Consider the following 21,213-nt stretch of genomic DNA (forward strand, 5'->3'; position numbering starts at 1 on the left):
AACTGATGCAGTGAGTAGCTTCTCATTTTTAAACAGCCATGTCAAAAGATACATCCTGTGGTCCTGGAAAAGATGTTAATCTATTTCAGAAAGGTCAAATTATTGGCATGCATCAAGCAGAGAAAACACGCACAATGCGAAGGGAACTCAAGCGATTGGGACTAAACAGCTGTGTAGCCTTAAGAAAACCACTTGACAGTGAGGCTAACCGGCAAAAACGGCTTCAATTTGCTAGGGAGCTTAAAGATTGGACTGTGGAGCAATGGAAGAAGGTCATGTGGTCTGATGAGTCCAGATTTACCCTGTTCCAGAGTGATGGGCGTATCAGGGTAAGAAGAGAGGCGGCTGAAGTGATGCACCTATCATGCCTAGTGCCTACCGTACAAGTCTGTGGGGCCAGTGCTATGATCTGGGGTTGCTGCAGTTGGTCAGGTCTAGGTTCAGCAACATTAGGTGCCCAAAGAATGAGGTCAGCTGACTACCTGAATATACCGAATGGAATTTTTCTTCCATATTCCAAGATAACAATGCCAGGATTCATCGGGCTCAAATTGTGAAAGAGTGGTTCACGGAGCATGAGACATCATTTTCACACATGGATTGGCCACCACAGAGTCCAGACCTGAACCCCATTGAGAATCTTTGGGATGTGCTGGAGAAGACTTTGCACAGTGGTCCAAATCTCCCATCATCAATACAAGATCTTGGGGAAAAATGAATGCAACGCTGAACAGAAATAAATGTGACATTGCAGAAGCTTGTGGAAACAATGCCACAGCGAAAGCATACTGTAATCAAAGCTAAAGGCGGACCGACGAAATATTAAGCGCGTGACACCTTTTTTTTTTTTTTTTGGCCAGGCATTGTATAATAACAGACAAAGATGTAACCAGAAAAGGCCAGGAAGTCATGTTACATCAGAGATGTTGCCTTTTTTATTTACCCGTTCCATATTTACATGCTTTACATTGCATGTGCTGCTTGAACAAGGGTAGTGGCTTGTCCTTGACATGACCCTATTCAAACAGGAAGTGTGTGGTTACCATGGAACCTACCTTGCAGCTCTGTACGAGCTGCTGCTGAGCGGCCGGGTTCTTATTGGACGAAGCGGCATGCTGAGCGGCGGCTATGGTCTGAGTGGCGGCAGCGGCAGCCTGCTTGGCAGCGTTCTGGAGGAAGTAGAGCAGGTTGATCGATGAGGGATTACCAGTGGAAACCGTGCATCAGGGACATGGCGGTGCTGTGCTACGGTCACATTCACGTGCTGAGATGAAAGAGGAGAACCTCACGATACTCTGGTCAAAAACAGAAGCTCCCAGCCATATACAGCCAAACGCAGAAAAGGACCAGAAAAAAAAGACCCATAACACTCATGCCTTCATTTGAGCTCGTTAGTCCTGTTAATTTAGTCAACATCGTTTGATTTTATTCTTAAGTTTCATTTCTGTCTACTTTTTTTTTTTTTTTTTTAATAATCCTATTTATTCATTTTAGGAGTAAAAGTTGGTTCTGTGAAGTAGAGAGTAGGTTAAACCTGCTGTAGACCAAACTGACATCTGTGTAACAAAGTTTTGGTGCGATTTACAGTCTGGTCTAGGTGTTGGACCAAGTAAAGGCTACGAAAACACTGCTTCCATGGCGTTTCAGGAGAAAATGCCACTTCCTCATGCGAGAATTAGAAGTGCTAGCTACATTCTCCAAACCAGCCCCACCCTGAGAGTTCAGCAGCATGTTCTCCTCAACAGCCACCTGAGTGTTCTCAGCACGCTGGGCCAAAACACGAGCTTCTCAGCCTTTCCCTTTCACGCACTGCTCTGCAGAAACGGGTTGAAACAAGGCCACAGAGGCAGTCGGGATGACTGCAGCTTGCGTGAGTCTTGCTAGGCAGACAGCCGTCTCTCAGACACGTCAAGATCAGTTGCAGCGAAGTCTGCGGCCTGAAGCCACAAATACACCAGCCCTCTGAAGACGTGGTGGTTATCTGATTCTTGGCAGCTAAAGTTGAGGAAACAAGCCCCAGAGCCTCGAATTCATGGACTCATACCAGCTGTTCTCAACTGAAGGTTTGGAGAGAAAAACAAACAAAAAACCCCAACCCAAACTCATCTGTCTTTTTCATGAAATTGGAAATTGCAGGAGTGTAATCACAGTTTAGACACATGTTGCTATTTTTTCAAAAGCCCAACATGTTCTATTGGAATTTGATGGTGAGCAGCTGGTGTGGCGCGTGTACATGTGTCTCTGCTCACCTCCAGCTTGTTGACCAGGCGCTTTTTGATGGCGTTCTGCGCGGCGGCGTTGGTGGCCATGCGCAGGCCCTCGGCCGCCTCACGCAGCTTCTGCTGCTGCTCCTCACTGTCCGGGTTAGCGGCGGCGCCCTGGGAGCGCACACACACACACACACACACACACACACACACACACACACACACACACACACACACACACACACACACACACACACACACACACACACACACTAATTCCAGCTGAACCCTGCCTCTTTGCATCATCATCCACAGCCTTCCCCTCCACTAGCCACTAATCTCTCTTAGTAATGCTCAACAATATTGTACTTGAGTTGCTCTCATTGACTGAGCTTTCCTCTGCCTGCCTCTCGGCTGTTGGGAGAGGGCCAGCCGAGCCAAAGCCCCGCCCCTGTGACTCTTAACGCCTCAGAGGCGGTGTCTGTATCTGGAGTCACACACCTTGGCGGCCTCCACCATCCGGGCAGTGGCGTCGGCCAGGAGCTTGGCGGCCGAAAGCAGCTTGCGCGAGTTCTCCAGGTCCGTCTCACCCTCAGCATCTGCCTTGATGGCGTTGACCAGGTCGGAGGTAGCCTGAGCCAGGATCCGCGCCTGCCGCACCATCTCGCCTATGCACGCACACACGCACGCACGCACACACAGGCAGAGAGCAAGAGAGTGGAAAAGAAACAGATCAATCTGTAAAGGCCCAACAACATAATATAGTCGCTTCCACCTAAAAGGACATTTTCACCGAATGGCCGTTATCCAGACTAATTCTTCCCTTTCCTCATACCTGCATCTCCCATGGAGCTGAAGATGTTCTCCGTCACGTCCAAGATGCGGTCAGTGGCCTCGCCGTGGCGTCCGATTGGCTGCATACCGCTGGCATACTGCTTAATATGCTGCAGGAGCTCATTAAGAGCCTGAGTGACACCTGTTGCGGCCACGCCCACTTGCTTCAGCAGCTGCTCATCATTGGTGGCCCCCTGCGACGCCTCCACGCAGCCCTCCACTGACTTGGCCACAAGCTTCCCTGCCTCGATCAGCTGTTCCTGACACACCGGCGAGCTGATGGTAGGAGCCACCACCTGACGCATACAGACAGACAAGCACACGCAGACAGACACACAAGGCTTGCTCAGTGGTTCAGACTGAGGGATTCAGACCTGTTAATGCCATAATGAGGTTTGCTTGCAGGAGACTGAACTGTGAAACAGGAACGGTACAGCTGCCCTCTGCCTCTGGCTTCAGAGCGTTGTGTGTGTGTGTGTGTGTGTGTGTGTGTGTGTGTGTTCGTTCTCACCCGCGTGCATGCCACCAGCTGGGAGGTGGAGAGGGCACACTGTGTGGCAGCAGCGATCACACGGTTCTGCTGGGCCAAGTCATCCGTCTTCTGGGCCACGTTCTTGGCCTTCAGCACGAGGGCAGCCGCGGCATTGGCCACCGCCTTGGCCAGCTTCATCAGCATGTCCTGCAGAGCACGTGTGCATGCCCACCCATGCACACACACACACATACACACAAATACATGCATGCCCACCCACCCCCACACACACGCATGCCCACCCCCACACACACCCACACACACACCCACACACACAGGCTTAGACATTGCCAGAGTGTTCCATCACCCACCAATATCACAGTTTAGATCTGAGTGGAATTTAAATATTTTTTCTGATTGAAGTGTTAGTCCAAAGTTCACAGTTTGTCACGTTAGTTTCTAATTCACTTGTGAATTACAATTGTGTTTCAGTATATCCCACATATTCTCTTTGTCCCTCTGACAAACTAAAAAAAAAATCACCAAGAGTCACACAGATTGTTCATGGAATGACAGGCAGCTTCAAAAGAAAGAGGTGGTGAGCTCTATATCGAGCTGCTGAGAACATCTTGGTGAGGCTCAACGAAAACGAGACACACACACACACACACACACACACACACACACACACACACACACACACACACACACACACACACACACACACACACACACACACACACACACACACACACACACGTGTCCGTAGCACGAGCCTGACTGACAGGGCAGTGCGGTACACTCTCTGGATTCTTTCCACAGGGGAGACCGACCGCTAGCACACTGCCCGAGTTGGTGTGTGATAGGCTTACTGGACCCAGCAGAGAGACATCCAACAGGTAGCTGGAGCTGGAACCACCAACCTCCCCACCAAAGGGAGAGGAAGAGCAGTTTGTGGTTTTGCTCAAGATCCCCCTCATAAATCACATCTGCTAAGTGCCCGATAACCCTTACAATTACAGAAAGGTTTTAATAAAACTTTAACAAAAGCATCTTCACAAAAAGGGATTGGCAATTTGGCAATGTGCTACACAAGCCTGAAAAACAAAGGCACTAGGCAACTATAAGAACTAATGAATTCCTACTGAGGTTTGCGGGAGGGGTGGAGCGAGCAAGCCAGATGCTCTAAAGCCCAGACCAACGAGTGACCAATCCGACTCGGACGCGAACTGCCACGGCAAAAGGTCAGCGGGATCCAGCCCTGCGTCGTAGCCAAAGATCACTGTAAGTGGCTGCCGGACCCCCTGGGTGTTTCTGAGAATTCCTCAAGCATTTCCAACACTTATTTGCGTCATCTGTGACTGAAGGCCTTTCAGGCCACAGGAAGCAGGAAGGGTGGCGCAGGAGAGCAGCGGCTTACACACGTGGTTCTACGGTGCACGCAGGTCTGTAGGACCGGAGAACCAGGCGCCACGGAATCCTAGTCGTGACGCTGGAGAGAGGAATCCAGCTCTGGCTTTACAGGGTTCATGCAATGCTAACTCTGAATAAGACTAACCGAAGGCGCATTTACCGAATTACCTGAGACCAAAAAGCTGCTGCTATCTTCTGCAGAGTGCTATGGAAGTAGAAGAGGTGCATTGTGCTCATTTAATTGTTATGTATAAGGACGGCATTACATACGAACATGAACAATTAGACCCCCCCACCAGAGGTTTTCACCCAAGTGTTACGTAGAGAAGGGTGCATTATATATTGATCAAGTCAAAAACATAACTCCACTAAAAATCTATTTCCTGGTTTTGCAATTAAAACCTCATCATCTGGTTGAAAGTTGATGCCATTTCATTGGAAAACAAGAAAATAGGCATTCTCTCATTTTTGAGTGGAGTTATGTACCAATGACTCTTAACTAAGATTAAATAAGATCTGCAATTCAAGTATCAAAATGAAATCAGGAAAGCATTGGCATGATTGGCTGATGAAATTAACTGCTCTTGGTTCTGCTCTGTTACCATCGTTTGACTATAAAGGTGAATCCGCCAGGTGTGTCTGAATGATCGTCTGCCCGAGGGCTGGTTGAGGCCACAAAGAGAAGGCAGGTTAAATATACTCAGTTAAGTCTGAGGCTCATGTTCTTTTAATCTGCTGCAAGAGAGGGTGTGTGTGTGTGTGTGTGTGTACACATGTGTACACACATGCGTGTATACAGCTGGCCCACCTGGAAATGTGGATCAGCGTCACTCTCTCCAATCTGCTGCAGCAGCTCTCCGCTGGCCTGGCCCACGTTACCTGCAGCTTGCAGGAGGTTCTGACGAGGCTGTTAAGGACACACACAATCATGTTTAGAATACATGACAGAATATACGAACAGACAATGTAGTTAACAGTGTAGTATTTAACTTTTATTTAACAATTTCTTTTTGGATTCAGAAATTTCTCACTGACTCTCTTGAAAATGCACACCATGCATGAACAACCCCGTGTGCGTTTGTATGTACGAGTGTCGGTGTGTAACCTCGGTGCTGGCGGGCTGAGCCGTCTTCAGCATGTCGGACACGGCGCAGGCCAGGTTGCGTGCGGCGCCCAGGAGCTGCTGCCCATTGCCGCCCTCGTCTTCCATAAGCGCAGCCAACAGCTTCACGCCCCTCGACATCTCCGTCAGGTTGGAGGAGATGGTGGTCACAGCGCAGCCCACCGCCGTGTAGTCTGTCTCCGCCGGGTCCCCTGCGAGGCCGAGCCAAAGTGAGCCCCCAGACCCGCGCCACCGCCCTACTTAGCCAACGCTGCTGCGCCCAGTTCCTAACACGTGGAGTGCCACTATAAACCCGAGTGCAGTCCACATTAGATTTATCTCTTAACGAGGTCAGCTGCAGCCTTAAAACTCCGCTCGTCACCAGAGGGGATATACTGCTTCACCTCTGCATCCGTTGAGCTTCAGTTTCACTAACCAACACGAATAAAATAAAACTACTAGCAGCAGGAGCCGTCACTGTTACTATGTGACGGCGACTGTGCCTGCTTGAGCCCTCACCTGCAGTGAGGTTGACCATAGAGGCCGTTCCTGCAGTGATGGCGTCCACCTGGGAGTGGATCTCATGCTTGGACTCGTCCATCTTGTTCTTCCTCCAGGCTTGAGAAGCCTAACGAAGGGGCAGACACATGCGTATGCGGACGAACCCACGGACAGACAGGTGGGAGGGGGACATGAAAATTACTGCCCAACGCCCCTGCACGCAAATAGGCCTACACGGGCATGTCCACTATGACTCACTGCATCAGTGCCCAGGGGTGGTAGGGTGTCGAACTCGTCCAGAGAGGCCTGGGCAGCCTGTACTGCCTGCATGCTGGAGTTGATGGTGCCCGTCAGAGCCTGCTGGGCTGAGGTCTGCAAAAGGAGACAAAATGTGCAGATGTTATATTACCTATGTGTATAATACATAGGTTATACAAGGATGCTTCTTCTTTCTTACATTTTTATTCTACTAATGACCACCTTCATATTGATTAGTATGTATGCTCTAGTTCTTGCCTGTGTAACCCTTTGTTGAATAACCTTTGGGCATGAAATATGCCTTACAAACTTGCCTTGCTTATACAGAAACATACATAAGCGAACTCATCCAATTCAGGGCCTGACATGACATCAAGAGCAAGTGTGTGGAAGTGAAAGTGTGAGTGTGTGGAAGCGAAAGTGTGAGCAGGCATTCGGCTGTATGGGCGAGCAAAGGCTGCGGAGCCTGAGACTCTGCTTCCAATCCACAAATGCCACGCCAGAGTCGCTAACGAGCCGAGTCGGCGGTTTTCCTGGCTTCATGGCTGGGGCGCATGCATTACACTTTGGTATGCACAACGCTCCACCCCGTGTGCTTGGCGGACTGGGAAACCGCCGGCGGGTGCTCACCAGAGGGGGCATGTGCCCAGTGTGCATCTGGCCACTGGTGATCTGCTGCTTGGCCTGGGGCATGGAGCCCATATGGAAGCTCTCCGGACCCCCTGCGCCCGAGCGCATGATGGCCGGCAGGGCCACAGAGCCCGTCTCTACCTTTCCCACCTTGTTGAACTGCTGCTGCAGCACTGTTGACCTGCGAGAAACACACACACAGCGTCAGCTGTGTTATATAGCTACCATGTGGGTTAAATTATGTAGAAGGTCCTGTATATGACATACACCAAGATGTAGTACATTCAGACAGCCATATGTATGGTGATAAAATACACGGAAGATACAGCAGAGGAAATCGATTTAAAAGGGAAAATGGCCTATGAGGGGAAATATTTCTTAAGAAAACCAAGGCAGGAGAATCAATCACTGCTTCACAGATGGTGGCCTAAAATGTACTTTCCAAAAGCATATTCACATTTGATCTACAGCTGCAAGAGAAACCTCTTTATTCGAATAACTAAGTTTACAGGTTTTCCAGATTTGCATATGGCTTTCTTCCACTGGCCCCTCTCCTCCTCGGAAGCATTATTCAGCCCTTAAGAGCATAATGAACTCGTCCGCACTTCAATTATATCAAACTCTGAAGAACTGTGTGAAAGCACATATGAAAACCTTCTACACATAGCAGTATGGAATATCTGGGCTCTTGAATGGGGCAGAGTTGAATCGATCTTTGTCAAGGAACATTCATTATAATGTTTTCCCATGCTTACTTTTTAGGTGAAACAGAGTCCTCCAGCATGGTTGACTCCTCGTCTCCTTCTAAGCCAAAGTGGTCTTTGCTCTTTTTCTGCGGAGAGTGAGGGTTCATGTGGTTAGAGGTTTGCCACGATACTTGGGACAAGAAAGAAGCACTTTGTTGTTATGCTGCCCGCCCCTTCGGATGTCAAGCATCAAGGTTTGTTGGGGAATTCCACCATATCCTGTGAACCAATGCAGGGTTGTTCCCAAAGACTTGTTGCACACCGAATGCAAACAAGACCATCAGTGAAAATTAACTGATAGGAAGAACACAGTGCTGCCAACAGCACTCCGTAGGAGAGATGCTGATGTACTAGAACTACTGCACAAATCAGTTCCTACAACAGTCTACACAAATCCATACAGAGACTGGTGTCTGGCTTCCTTCATCACAGAAAAAAAAGATTAATCTCCAATAAGGATCAAAAACCATTTCAAGCTCTGCAAAGCACATTTTTCAAATCACATATTTCATTTTACAAAGCACAGTGGTTATGCATGCTACCTTTTTGAGGATGATGTCAATGTACCCAGCAATCAGCTGTGCAATCTGCTCGCCTTCAGTTGTCTGGACAGAATAGTAGCCATCTTGATAATCACCAAAGTCCTAAGGAAGAGAGGCAGTGTTCACGTAACTGATCCCCTTTACATATGGGACACTAAAGCCCTTACAAGCACGTTCATTTACTAATTCAGCACAAACTGAATCCGAGTCCCATTCTGGGGCCTTTTTGTGTGTGATGGCTAACTGTTTTTATTGGAGTAACTCATCTGGAGCTGGTGATTTCGATCATCAAACTGGTGAGCTGCACAAATGGCAAGATGCACCATCAAAGCAATCATTAGGGTGCTACAACAGTTACTGAACCCAAGAAAACAAACAGTCAGACATCTTTTATAGGCCGAATAGCTGCACACCACAGCCTTAAGAGTCATTATCAGCTGATGAGTTTCAGTGGCTGCTCCTCATGATGCGACTCCCCTTATGAATGAATTGGTTTAAAACTAAACCAATTTCTTTCCCAGTTCTCAGTGCCTTGGTGATGTTCCAGGAAACAGTTGCCTGAATGTTTCCCCAGACATCTTAAAAATTAAAAAAATAAACACTGGCATGCACATCTAACCTATTTTTCCTGCATGGGCTGTAAGGGATCTGATAAATGAAATGGGACAGAGGACCTTAACAGGAACTGGAGTTTAAAGTATCAGGCATATTTATTAGAATAATCTTGTTTGTTATTGCTTTGAATATGCAGCCATATCTTAAGAATTCTTAGGAAACTAACTTCAAATGGCAGGCTTGGCAACTTAATGCTCCAAACTAAACTATAATCAACATATCTCAACCAAATTGCCAAAAATCACAAGATCTTAAGTAGTATTTGAGTCCTAGACATTAATATTAAATAGTTCCTTCTATTCTCAACTGATGGACCAGGGCTGTGCAGAGCTGTAATTAATGTGCCATAAGACCTAGAGAATCAGTGCTCAGCACAAGAATGCTACATACCTTGAATAAATATTTGATATTTCTCATATTTCAAAAATGATTCCTGCAATCAAAACCTTCAGAATTATGACCACAAAATACATGCACATTTAAAACAAGTTATCATCGAAACCTGAAAGTTCACTAGTGAAATTCAATAATGACAGAAATTTTTTTACACTGCAGTGAAGGTTTCCTATAGCTGACCAGGAGCGCTAGTCTCACCAGTGTGAAGCTCTTGGGTGAGGCGGCCCATCGCTTGATGTTGGTCAGGCTCCACTCCTGCATCACCTCCTTGGTCTTCTCATCCACTCTCATCACACTCTCCTTGGTGATGCCCAGTAGACGTGGAACCAGCTTGTTCTTGCCCTTCATCTTCTCCTGCGGCGGGGAGATACACTTGGCATGAGTGCCATCAGGCCAAGAACAGTATCCCTCTGGGGTTAACCAGCCATTCAGTGAGCTTTAAGCACACTGAATCAAGTTCACTGGGAGTTATGTCACAAGGAGGAATCTTTTACCTTTACCAAGAAGAAGGACACACCGTAGGTTTTGAGAGAGCGGGCCAGTTTGACGTAGCTGACTTTGGCCTCAATCTCAGTCATGTTTTGGCAGTTTTTGTGTGCCTGAGGAGCAGAAAGAAAACCCAGCTCAACAGCTGACACACATTAGATTAGTGTCCTTCTGCACAGTGGGAGCATTTTATGTCAGCCTGAACACTGATGCCCTTCAGCAGAGAGAAGCAAATGATGGCAGAATAAAACATACACACATCCAGATTGTAATCAGCGAGTGCACATTTTAGCCCCAGGCATTATCCCACGCTAATAATTTTTGTCCCTTCATACATGGTTTGCTATACAAATGGGCCATTAGAATAATGTGGAAGCATGGTTAGCGCAGAGAGAGAGAGAGAGAGAGAGAGAGAGAGAGAGAGAGAGAGAGAGAGAGAGAGAGAGAGAGAGCGAGAGAGAGAGAGCACAGCCACCACTGACAGCCAAATCCCAGCTGCTCATGCAGTGCTCGAGCCCAGAAGGACCTCTCTCCAAAAGCCTGCATCAATTTGTCAAGCTCCATCCCCTTACCTGGAAGATCTTTTTCTCGCCTTTGTTCTTGACATATTCCTTTGGCAGGAACTCCTTCAAGCTGGAAAGGGATGTGGAGAGGCGGGTTAACCCAAATATCTGAATTAGGACACCATTTCACAATTTGGTGAAGGCATTGGTCAGACTTCTAGACTGAGACTCAGCAATGCTATTTGTAATCCTATCCATTCAGAGAAATGTTAATACAAATTATGCAATAATTAAAATGACAAAGCTCACTCAAGGAATCCTGGCTTGTGTTTGGACTCGTTGTGGTCGCCAAACTGAATCTGGCACTGGTAACCGGCGAACTCACAGGCCTTGTCAAAGGACACAGGATGGGATCCGTTCAGAATGTCATCCCGAGCCTGAGTAAGGAACCAAGGAGCACAGTCAGTTAACACACCAGAACCCAGACTGCTGCCATTCAAGACCGCCACAACAGGTATGTCAAAACACAGAGCCTCACAGCAGACACACAAGACTAAAGAATATATAACTCCAAGGTATGCTCATGCCTGGACCAGCATTTTGGTCTCGGTGGTGGATAAAATAATCCAAATGACAAGGCAAGTGCATGAATTCTCCAAGCACTTTGAAAGAAGAAAACTGATTAAATATATTGCTCTTATAAACTGGAACCTAAACAATACAGGATTCCAGTCGTGTTGATGAGTGAGCTATTCCCTCAGCTATTCTCTGCAAGTCAGCTGAGATATTACTGGGAAGAAAAAGAAAATGCATAAATAAAAAACAGCACAAAAGTTACTTTGGTCAGAACAGCAGACTCTTTATAACACCTTCTATTTTTGCAACAGGAAAAGCTCAAAGCAGAAGAGCAATATCTATCTGAGGCAACAGCCAAAATCCAGCCTCCTAGTAAATGGAAAATAATGCACTATTATAGTAATAGTAGTAGTTTAGTGATCCATAAATGTAATAAAACAGCTGCGTCTGCTAACTGGGTCCAGTTCAAATGAAGCTTTCAAAGAAGTAGACGCCACATAAATTGTCTGGTAATCATATTCAAATGTTTCCTTTCACATATTACCAGTACTATTATATCTACATTAGGTCGGACTCGCATGGCTTCATTTAAAATGTGAACCAATATTCAATACCATTTTCCTAAACAGGCCACAAAAGGTAGTAGTCTGAGTATAGATATGGCTGCAGAACCTTTCCATTATTGATTATTTTATGCTTTAAAATCTTCTCCAAACTCCTTGACATTTCAGGAAGACTGATCCATATCAGCACGACTGTAATGTCATGATCTCGCAGTTCCGTACAGTTATAACAGTCACAGTTACGTACCTGTACGTACAGCAGGTTAAGCTGCACTGGGTCTCTGGAGTCCACGTTCTGGTCAGAGTAGAAGAACTTCCTCCTGAGGAGTAGCATCTCCGTCTCCTCCACGCCTTGCTCACGCAGAGTGCGCCCATGGTCCAGCCAGTTCACTACACCCACAGAGTTTAGAATGAGACTAAACCAGCTTGAGTTAAGAACTATGAGCTTCTGAAACGCATTGATCTCCTGCTCTGCATCATGAAATAGATATCTTATGAGAAGACTAAAGCACAATGTGAATTTTAAATACAAGAGAATGAGCACCCTATCTGGAGTTAGCATTAACTGCGTAGTCGGACAATAATCTGAAACTTCAGACTGTCAGTGTCCTTTGAAACATAACGGAAGCTTCAAGACTGATGGTGGTGATGAGGAGATGACATACGCTCATCATCAGTGTGGAGCTTCTGCTTGAGCTTCTCCATCTTTTTGTCATCCCTCAGGAGGGTCTTGTCTCTCTTCAGTGTTCCCATGGTCTCCTCCTTCTTCTCCTCGCCCACGTCCCGCACCAGCGAGTACTCGTCATAGTTTGTGATACCTAAAGGGCAAAGGGGGTTTCCAGCGGTCAGTGTGCTCCGCGGTTCACACAGGTCAAGTCAGATGCATTGCAATGTCATACCCAACCCAACCAGACGACTGCCCACAGAAAGCCTTGGCTGAGCAGGCAAACCAGGCCTGATCATTTGAAAGCAAATCTCTACTGGCTCACCTATTCTGGCACAGATGGTCATGAGCAAGTCGGTGACAATTTTGGAGTCATCCACCATGACTGTTTTCACTGTCCCATCCAACATGCGAATCTTGAGTGGTCTCTGTTTCTTCTTGTACTCAAGCGTATCCTGCCAAGCACAACAACAAAGCAGAAGACAAGAGATGTCCCCATATTATTACACCTGTCCTTGGACCTTGATCATTGCTATGTAGCTTTGGTCATGGCTTAGTGAAACTTAGTTCTCCAGTGTCACAGTGTCCCAATGTCACTTAAACTCTGACTATCTCTCTGGCATCTAAGTAATCTTAGCTGGAAGGCAGTATAGGTCTAATCTCTCCTGAATAGACATACCAGATCTCATTCTAGGGAAGTGGTGAGCAGATTACTTGCACCACTGCTCAGGGTTATGATAAAACAGTAATTTCATATGTGTATCATGCTAAAGATATGAATCCCTAAACCTGAGCTTTGCAGTTTGGAAACAGACTCTTGCTGACTTTTATGGCTTCGTTTTCATGTGCAAACATGCCTGACCTCCTTCCCATGCTGCTTAGAGAGGTAACGCAATCACTAAATATTTCAATACTTGATCTAAGTGACTTGGACATAAAATATGCACACCATAGATATTACAAGCACCAAATTGGTAAAGAAACACTTGAAACCCATCTTTTAAAATGGCATTAACCTCCATAGTGTGGCCCGATAAGAAAGTGTGTAAGCATGTGGGTGGGAGAGAGAGAGAGAGAGAGAGAGAGAGTGAGCATAAGAAAGAGAGAGCGTGAGAGAGCGAGAGAGCGAGAGGAGGGGGTTGGGGAAGAGTATGTACCAGCAGACAGACATTCCTGACTGACTGAACAACTGACTGACTAACTGACTGACTCACCCCATTTCTCAGCATGTAGTAGTCCAAGGCTTTCCCTGCTTCCAGCCAAATGCCTTTCTTTGGGTCGTCGTCTGAGAGGAACAGGCCGTAGTCATTGGCTGAAGGAGAAAAGAACGGTCAGAGGTTCTACCACCTATTTCTGATAGTGTGTCTATGTCTCTGAAAGAGTGACTGGGCAGTGTGTGTAGGACGCCAAGAGGAAAACAATAAGGAATACAGTGCGTCAGTTCAGCTTTAATTAACTCAACACTACATTAAAAGTAACACCCTTTCACATGGACAAAACTATGCAGAGGTGCTAACATTGAGGTAAATATCTGCTAAACGTTTTCATTCCTGAGTCTTTTTAACTTTGTATTTCAGACACCAGATATTACAAGATGGTACTCGCTCAGAAAACATGCTTCAATTCTTTAAACCACAAAACGTTTCTTGGCCATGTCACTTGCTTGGCAGCAGAGTTAAACCCTTCTGCCCTTGGGGTCCAGGTAGTGGGTGCCTGCCTGCCATTTAAGATGCTGAACATTCCATATGAGCTTCTGATGCAGGCCAAAAGCAAAGCAAAGCGGAAAACTACTCACAGGTTAAGGCAAGTATGGTAGGGAGAGTGTCCAGAGGGAAGCTATTATGCAAGACTGGAGACCCAGCCGCACCCCGAATGAGGTTGTCGCTGAGCAACAAGCTAGCTTTGTTAGAAACTGAGTTCTGAGTTGTTCTTTCTGGAAGTTCATTCATTCCTTTGAAGGGAGGAACTTTTATGCTAGCTGGTGGCTGAAAGGAGGACTCAGGGCTCGTTCTTCAAAAGTAGCTGGGGTTGAGTACAGAGGTCTCTGGACCAGGGGTTCTTCAAATGCAGTGTCAGAGTGATGACCTACAGTCTGGCTTTGTCCTTCATCCTAATTCTAACCCTCTCTTAACCCTTTGAACACATATTTCCACATATAGGCCAGAACTGGTTAAAGAACAACCTTCCTGCTGAAACTCCAGATTTGACTAAAGCAACTAAAATCAATCATACATCAGCAGTCTGAAAAGAACCGAGGATAGGGGTAGGAGCACATGTCCTGGCCAGTGTGTCACACTTGCTGGAATTTTCATTACTCAAGTCAAGAAATGGAAAAGAGGCATAATTGTTCTAAGAGCCAGGGTAAGCCTTTGGCACAGGGACAGTGTGTATTCATACACAGTGAAGTGTGGAAATCTAACATTGCACTTTGTATGGGACCTTGGTTTCAAAAGACAACATGGTACTTGATTAACACATTAAGTACCAAGTACTGTTCACTTAACTGTTGTTGAATGTTAATAGACAGCAAAGCCAGTCATTCTGAGTTATGATCTGACAATATAAGTTACCTTAAAATCACAATCTGAAACACCACCATGGCTCACCCAACTACACTCAAGAGTTTAGCCACGGAGAGCAGTATATACAAATTGATACAATTAGTAACTTTGCAGTTGTGGGATTTAAAAAAAAACAAGTTTGGTTTTTGATTGGTTGTATAACCACAGTGCACCGTGATGGCGATAGTGGTGTAGTGCAGTGTGCCAGACTCACGTTGGCCAAGTTGTGCTTCTGGAACTCTCTCCCTGATGATACGACAAGCATCATACACCATTGTGGAGGGCTCGAACTGCATGGTCTTCACCACATTCCCCACCCCAATCTTCAGTGACAGCGCCACCATGGCTGCGCTCCTGTGCCTGCGTCACCGATACACCTGCAAAAAACACCCCAAAAAACAAACAAAACACCACATAAAAGAAATCCATTAAGAAAGGTCATCAACCACCACACCAACTCGCCAACCTGAATAGATGTATTCACATGATGAAGTCACCATATGACCAAAAGTGATTAAGTAGACAGGAACAAATACATTTTTTGACAGGCTGGATAAAAAATAAATTAAATTAAAAAAAATAATTAATTAAAAAAAGATTAAAAACCACCGCCATCATCATGTAAACCAACAATAAAATCAAGATCAAAACAGTTATTATTTATGATGTTATGGGTCTTAGGCTATTGGTCTATAGAATACAACATGTGTCTTGATTCTATGGTACCATTTGTTTTGCTCTCCACCCACCAATTGTGTTACTATCTCTCGTTACTGATAATGCTAATGTAGCAAACATGCCGATACGCTGATCATACTTGTGCTCCGATCATGCTTACACTCAAGTTTGACTGAGTGAGCAAGAATTTTAATCTTTCTTCCTCTTTCCTTCATGCAGTCATGTCCCATCTGAAAGATTACTATGAATGTTTGAGAATTTATGGCCCGCTTTGTCGAGCTGGGGAGAAGAAAATAAATCATTATTTCAAAACAGCATCAATATTTCTGAATCAAAACCCCACACTGACATCCTGGCAAATCCAAGCAGCTTTAGCAGACAGTAAGCCAAGTCAGGAACCTAGGACCTAAGAATTCTGAACATTGCAATTTTATTCTTGGCTCCTCATTGATTGGTTCATCTTTTTTCATGTCTGCATTAATGCAGACCTCTCTGAAAATGAGTACGGATCAATATATATTGTGACTCGCAGGAACCTATACAAAAAGATAACGAGACTTAACTGCATTTATATTCATTTTGCGGTCATTTTTCTAGTTTTGTCTTGTGGAAGAGTGTGACCTCAGACATTGTTCCATATTCAGTAAATGAGGAACAGCACAGGCTGAGGCCAACAGAGAAACTATTTTGAATCAGAAAGTGAGACAGAATGACACCACTGTAGCAAATTAAGAACTCCTGAAATGAACACCATTCTGTTTTTGGGGTGCTGAAGGCCAAGAATGTGGCCCAGAAGACGGATGACTCGACCCAGCAGAACCGTGTGATCGCTGCTGCCACACAGTGTGCCCTCTCCACCTCCCAGCTGGTGGCATGCACGCGGGTGAGAACACACACACACACACACACACACACACACACACACACACACACACATTACCTATTCGCACATGTAAACATGTTCACCAAATGCCACTGAGGAACATTTAGGACCAGTAACTGAGAACTGAGGTTAATCCAAGTGCTTCCCAAACATCCTTAGTGTGCGACCTCACAAATCAATACTGAACATCACAGGCAAACCCAGATCCAAGGTAGCACTTGCAGACCATCGTAACTGCTCAATATTGTGCATGAGAACGAACTGGGGGGGAAATCCAGCCCAGATCCTACAGTTCATGACACTGCAGTCAGTCATCTCATGGGTTTCTCTCCATGTCTCTCTGTCTCCATCACCCTCTGGATTTTTTGAAGGGGCACTGCTAGAATTCTAGACCCACACCCTGGCTGCACTGCCTCCAAATTCCCAGGGTGGGATGATGGGAAAGACTTCATGGCAGGCCCCTAACAAGTCCTCCTCAGCTGCAGCCTTCACAAGGTTACATAGGGGAGGGAGATTTTTGCCCACACCAATATAAACACTTTGTGAGGCAACAGCAAACCTGACAATGGCAAAGTTAGCACATGATGATTTTTCTCAGGAAATGTCAGTAAAATGTGCTTGATTAATAGTTCTGAAATTAAAAACACCCAAAACGATGTGCTTCAGATTGGGTGCAGAAAAGCCAGAAGAAGAAACCAGCCAAAACTACCGCCATGTAAAGTAAGCAATTAACCACTCAAAAAGCCATTTCTGTTAGCAGCATACTGATGACAATATGGCAAATATGGGCCATATTTATTTCATCATCAACTTGGTGATCAAAGTTCAAATAGTAAAATAGCATGTAACAAAATTACCATAAAACACTTCCAAACAAAAATTTAAAATTACCATAAACGGTTGCAAACAAAACTTAAAATGACTTCTTGCTCAGCCCAGGCCAAGGATGTCATCTTTTCAAAGAGCAGGTAACTTTGAGAGTAATTCTATCTGAACATTTGGGAACAGTGTAATCCCACATCTTAGCAGCACAGACCAACATACCTGGGTATACATATGGGTGCAACAGGTATAGTCATATAGTTTATGCCTTCTGATGGACCAGTTACATCAACACCACATAAAATGACTCCGCTATCTTCCAATGGTTTTCATTAAGATGTCTAGTTTAGGTTAGTTAATAAAGTAGCCTGAAACTTAATGAGGTTTCTCAGATGAACTATACCTTGTGTTAAGACAAATCATGAGCAAATCTGTTACACATAATGAAGTTTGACAGCGGGGTTAATTGCACCTCCAGATAAGCAATGACTCCGTTATTTGCAAGGCGCATGGCTTCCCCAAAAGGGGCGGTGTTGGGGTAAAAGGTACGGAAGCCACTCTGGCTGAGGCGTCTGTTTCAGGAGAGCGCCAGTGTGGAAAACGAAAAAAGAAGGAACAAGGGGCTCTATTAATGGAGGTCTCAGAGATCATCTCCCGAAAGAGAAAAGCATCGTTTGTGTGCACGATGAAGCAGGCCATTGTCAAGGCATTCGAAGTTGAGCTTTAAAAAGCATCAGCGTGATTAACTGGGTGTTCTAACAAGAAAGGCAGGCAGTATAACAGCACTAAGTGTGTTGCAGTGTGGTGATTTAAAAGGGACTGCCCAACACATTGCCGTTTGGCTTGAACATGTTAAAGTCTCTACTCTTACCGACATCCCCCCAAACCCTTAACACTCAAGCAGATGCCTTTCCTGAGTTCCTCCTCCACATACCTTTCACACCCAAAAAAGCTCAAGAACGCACCATTTGTTAGAGTTCCTTCTGCTGCTGGAAAGAACTTGCACTCTTAGCCAGCTGTGAAGAGAACAATAATGGTATAGAACACGTAGGGGTCATCTTGAAAAGGCCATAGCAACTTCTTGAAAACATTTAAACTAAGCACAGTATTAAGTAAAAGTAATGACAATTGAAGAACACAGCAAGAACAAGCAGTCAGTCAGAGCCCTTATCAAGCTGGGATATAAATAGACCAAGCTGTGACCTGGAGCAGGCCGGAAAGTGACCAGCTCCTGGGTCAGTGACGGAGACCCAGGCACGCTTCAGAGGCTTCCATTCCTGTAACCCACGGCCCCCCGTTCCTTTTCAAAAGGAAGAATACACCGAAGCAGGCCAGCAAGCAAGAGTGAAACTCAAATGCAGGGTTTCCGCTCAGTCCATTAACACAGAGTCGATATGAGAGACTGCTAGTTTCACATTCGCACTGTGGTGCAGTAGAAGCGTTTAGCTGATTTTATTCATTGCGACAAGCAAAAAACCTTGCACAAACATGGCTTTTACAAATGCATGGAGCAATGAATAATTATGAGATGATTTAAGCACAAGAACAAAGGGAAACAACAAGCACACTAAAGAATATGTTGTATGTAGCATGTAAGCGTGTAGGCATTCGTGTATGAAATGCAAGCTTTAATACGAATAACACTGACATAGCCATGTACTGTATACCAATCTTTGCCCAAGAGAGAATTGATTTGGTTAGCTAGAAAAAACAATGACACAAACAAACAAGTCCAAGCCCTATTAGCTGAGATCGGATGAATTCATCACAGCACGCTCCTGACTGTTCAGTAGTAAAGTGAGCATTACCCTTTATCTCAATTCTAACATTACAACTGTCATGCAAAGCTCAAACCCAGCCAGCGATAATTGTATTAAAAGTTAATGGAGGTCACTGGAATGGACTTGCTCCATTCACTCGCTCCATGGATTATTAGGACGGGGAGGAAAGAAAATGTTTATTTTTAAATGGTATATGTTTTGGTTTACATTTGTGTAGTTCATTCTGATTTCTTTTAGCAAAAAGTTTAATGTGTAAGATCCCCTCTTAATTCTGTAACTGTGTTTTAGAATTGTGTAAAAATGACCTAAACATTGGAGAAATGGCATGGTATGGGTCTGTGGCAATTCGACTCTCAGGTCTGAGGCCACCATTTTGTAGGAGCCATAAGGTCTTTATTCTGCCTGTGGCGGGATATTACCCACAACACAGTGATGCCATTTATGCACCTCACAGTAAAAAGTGAGCTCATTCGCTCACCGCATAGCATGTGGTGCAACGAGGTAAGGGTCGAATGTCCAGCAAGACACAGGAGACGATTCCCAATCAGGTCACTGGAGGCCCCCCCCCAAAAAAAGCCAAACAGAAAGGTTAGTAAAAGCGGGTTAGTAATGCGGGGGGGGGGGGGGGGGGGGGCTTCATTACAATGCCAGCATTTGCAGAAACACACCAGCTGGGAAAAGTATGCTAATTGCGATATGATGCTAAGTGGCAACCTAGGGAGCACTTTCATGACACAGCTGTTTGCTCACGCTCCCTAAATGGGCCCTTGACAGTGCCTATTACATGTTCAGACAAAAAGCACAGATCATGCATTTAGCAGGAACGAGACAGGTTCTCTTCGAGTAGGACTGGGATCTGGGATACAACATGGCAGGACCAGTGGCTTGGGAACTGTATAAGTTGATAGTTACTCAAGCAGCTCATGTATCCTGAGCAGAGCTGAGCTTCTCTAAAGTCCAGAGGCTGCATGCAGTTAGTCAGTAATTAACAATGATTTAACTGATCTGAAAATTGTTATCTACTTAATCAATCCATTATAAACAGAGTAAGAGTGTTTCAAATGAGAGCTGAGTAATATTACCGGGGACAGTACCTGACGGACTCTTCTAGAAGTGGGAGAGGGCCTCCCAGAGGGACGTGGCTGTCTGGGGTCTTCTGCTATCTGTGGGGGCGGGGGGGGGGGGGGAGAAACCAGACACACACACACAGACAGACACAATTCTTTATTAACAGGCTTTTCTCAAGACGCTTTCCATCATCTCAAACAAGCGCCATTGACCACTAATGCACTAATAATATATCCAGACAGTGAGTGACAGGCCACCCATCAAACATGAGAAACAGGAAGAAATGTAGACTGCCCACAAAGAGGCCATTGCAATGAAGAGGGTTTGAGCAGAAAACCAGGACTTAAAAGATGAACAGGAAATGGCAGGAGGTCATTGGCTGAGGACCTGGCAGCTTCAAAGAGCAATCATTCCCATCATACTCAGTGGTCTGGAACTGATAGAAGTGATCACCAGGTTAGATTCATCCCACAGGCAGAAAGTGCTCCAACACACTCACCCTTCCCAGCAGGTTTTGGAAGAGGGAAGACTGGCAGTCAGTCTTGTACAGCCCAATGGCATTATGGCAACTCTGAGACTCCGCCTCTCAGCGGAAACTGACAATTTTGTGAAGTAATTCACCAGTTTCTGCAATGTAGAATGACACTGTGCTATTTGGATGCTGCTCATTTCAGTGATAGCAATGACACGGTCTTTGTGAAATTCTAGAAACAGTAGGATTCAGAAACAGACCCAGATCAAAGAACAGCAGTTACTGTAGACTTAGAGTTTTTACACAGTGGGAACAGTAGACATTAGACACTGTCTGCCTCCCTCAACGGGCTGTCTAAGGTCTGAGTAACTATATCGCCAACATACCTCTGCTCTATTTTACACAGAGGTAGTTGCCATAATAAGCTGGTAGGAAGGCAG

The 21,213-nt window shown here is 45.5% G+C and overlaps 1 protein-coding gene across 8 annotated transcripts in view; it reads right to left on the reverse strand.

Moving 5' to 3' along the window:
• The window catches only part of tln1 (talin 1), a 62,703-nt gene that overhangs the window by 27,681 nt on the left and 13,809 nt on the right, over positions 1-21,213 (reverse strand). For 3 of the 8 annotated variants that reach the window (XM_081701932.1, XM_081701934.1, XM_081701935.1), the window contains 22 exons: positions 20,328-20,396; positions 15,284-15,446; positions 13,723-13,820; positions 12,834-12,963; positions 12,510-12,662; positions 12,092-12,234; positions 11,015-11,142; positions 10,775-10,835; positions 10,211-10,315; positions 9,915-10,070; positions 8,706-8,807; positions 8,173-8,249; positions 7,418-7,598; positions 6,788-6,901; positions 6,548-6,656; positions 6,032-6,240; positions 5,735-5,833; positions 3,553-3,720; positions 3,043-3,337; positions 2,709-2,875; positions 2,250-2,378; positions 1,056-1,169 (listed from right to left, as the gene is read on the reverse strand). In XM_081701932.1, the coding sequence (XP_081558058.1) occupies positions 1,056-1,169; positions 2,250-2,378; positions 2,709-2,875; positions 3,043-3,337; positions 3,553-3,720; positions 5,735-5,833; positions 6,032-6,240; positions 6,548-6,656; positions 6,788-6,901; positions 7,418-7,598; positions 8,173-8,249; positions 8,706-8,807; positions 9,915-10,070; positions 10,211-10,315; positions 10,775-10,835; positions 11,015-11,142; positions 12,092-12,234; positions 12,510-12,662; positions 12,834-12,963; positions 13,723-13,820; positions 15,284-15,413 (2,868 nt within the window). In that variant the 5' untranslated portion in view covers positions 15,414-15,446; positions 20,328-20,396. Of the gene's footprint in view, positions 1-1,055; positions 1,170-2,249; positions 2,379-2,708; positions 2,876-3,042; positions 3,338-3,552; positions 3,721-5,734; positions 5,834-6,031; positions 6,241-6,547; positions 6,657-6,787; positions 6,902-7,417; positions 7,599-8,172; positions 8,250-8,705; positions 8,808-9,914; positions 10,071-10,210; positions 10,316-10,774; positions 10,836-11,014; positions 11,143-12,091; positions 12,235-12,509; positions 12,663-12,833; positions 12,964-13,722; positions 13,821-15,283; positions 15,447-20,315; positions 20,397-21,213 lie in introns of all 8 variants that reach the window. The other 5 variants (XM_081701933.1, XM_081701936.1, XM_081701937.1 and 2 more) reach the window with 3 other exon arrangements.

This window comes from Electrophorus electricus, chromosome 19, assembly GCF_041902795.1.
Source record: "Electrophorus electricus isolate QZ-2024a chromosome 19, ASM4190279v1, whole genome shotgun sequence".
Classification (NCBI taxonomy): Eukaryota; Metazoa; Chordata; class Actinopteri; order Gymnotiformes; family Gymnotidae; genus Electrophorus; species Electrophorus electricus.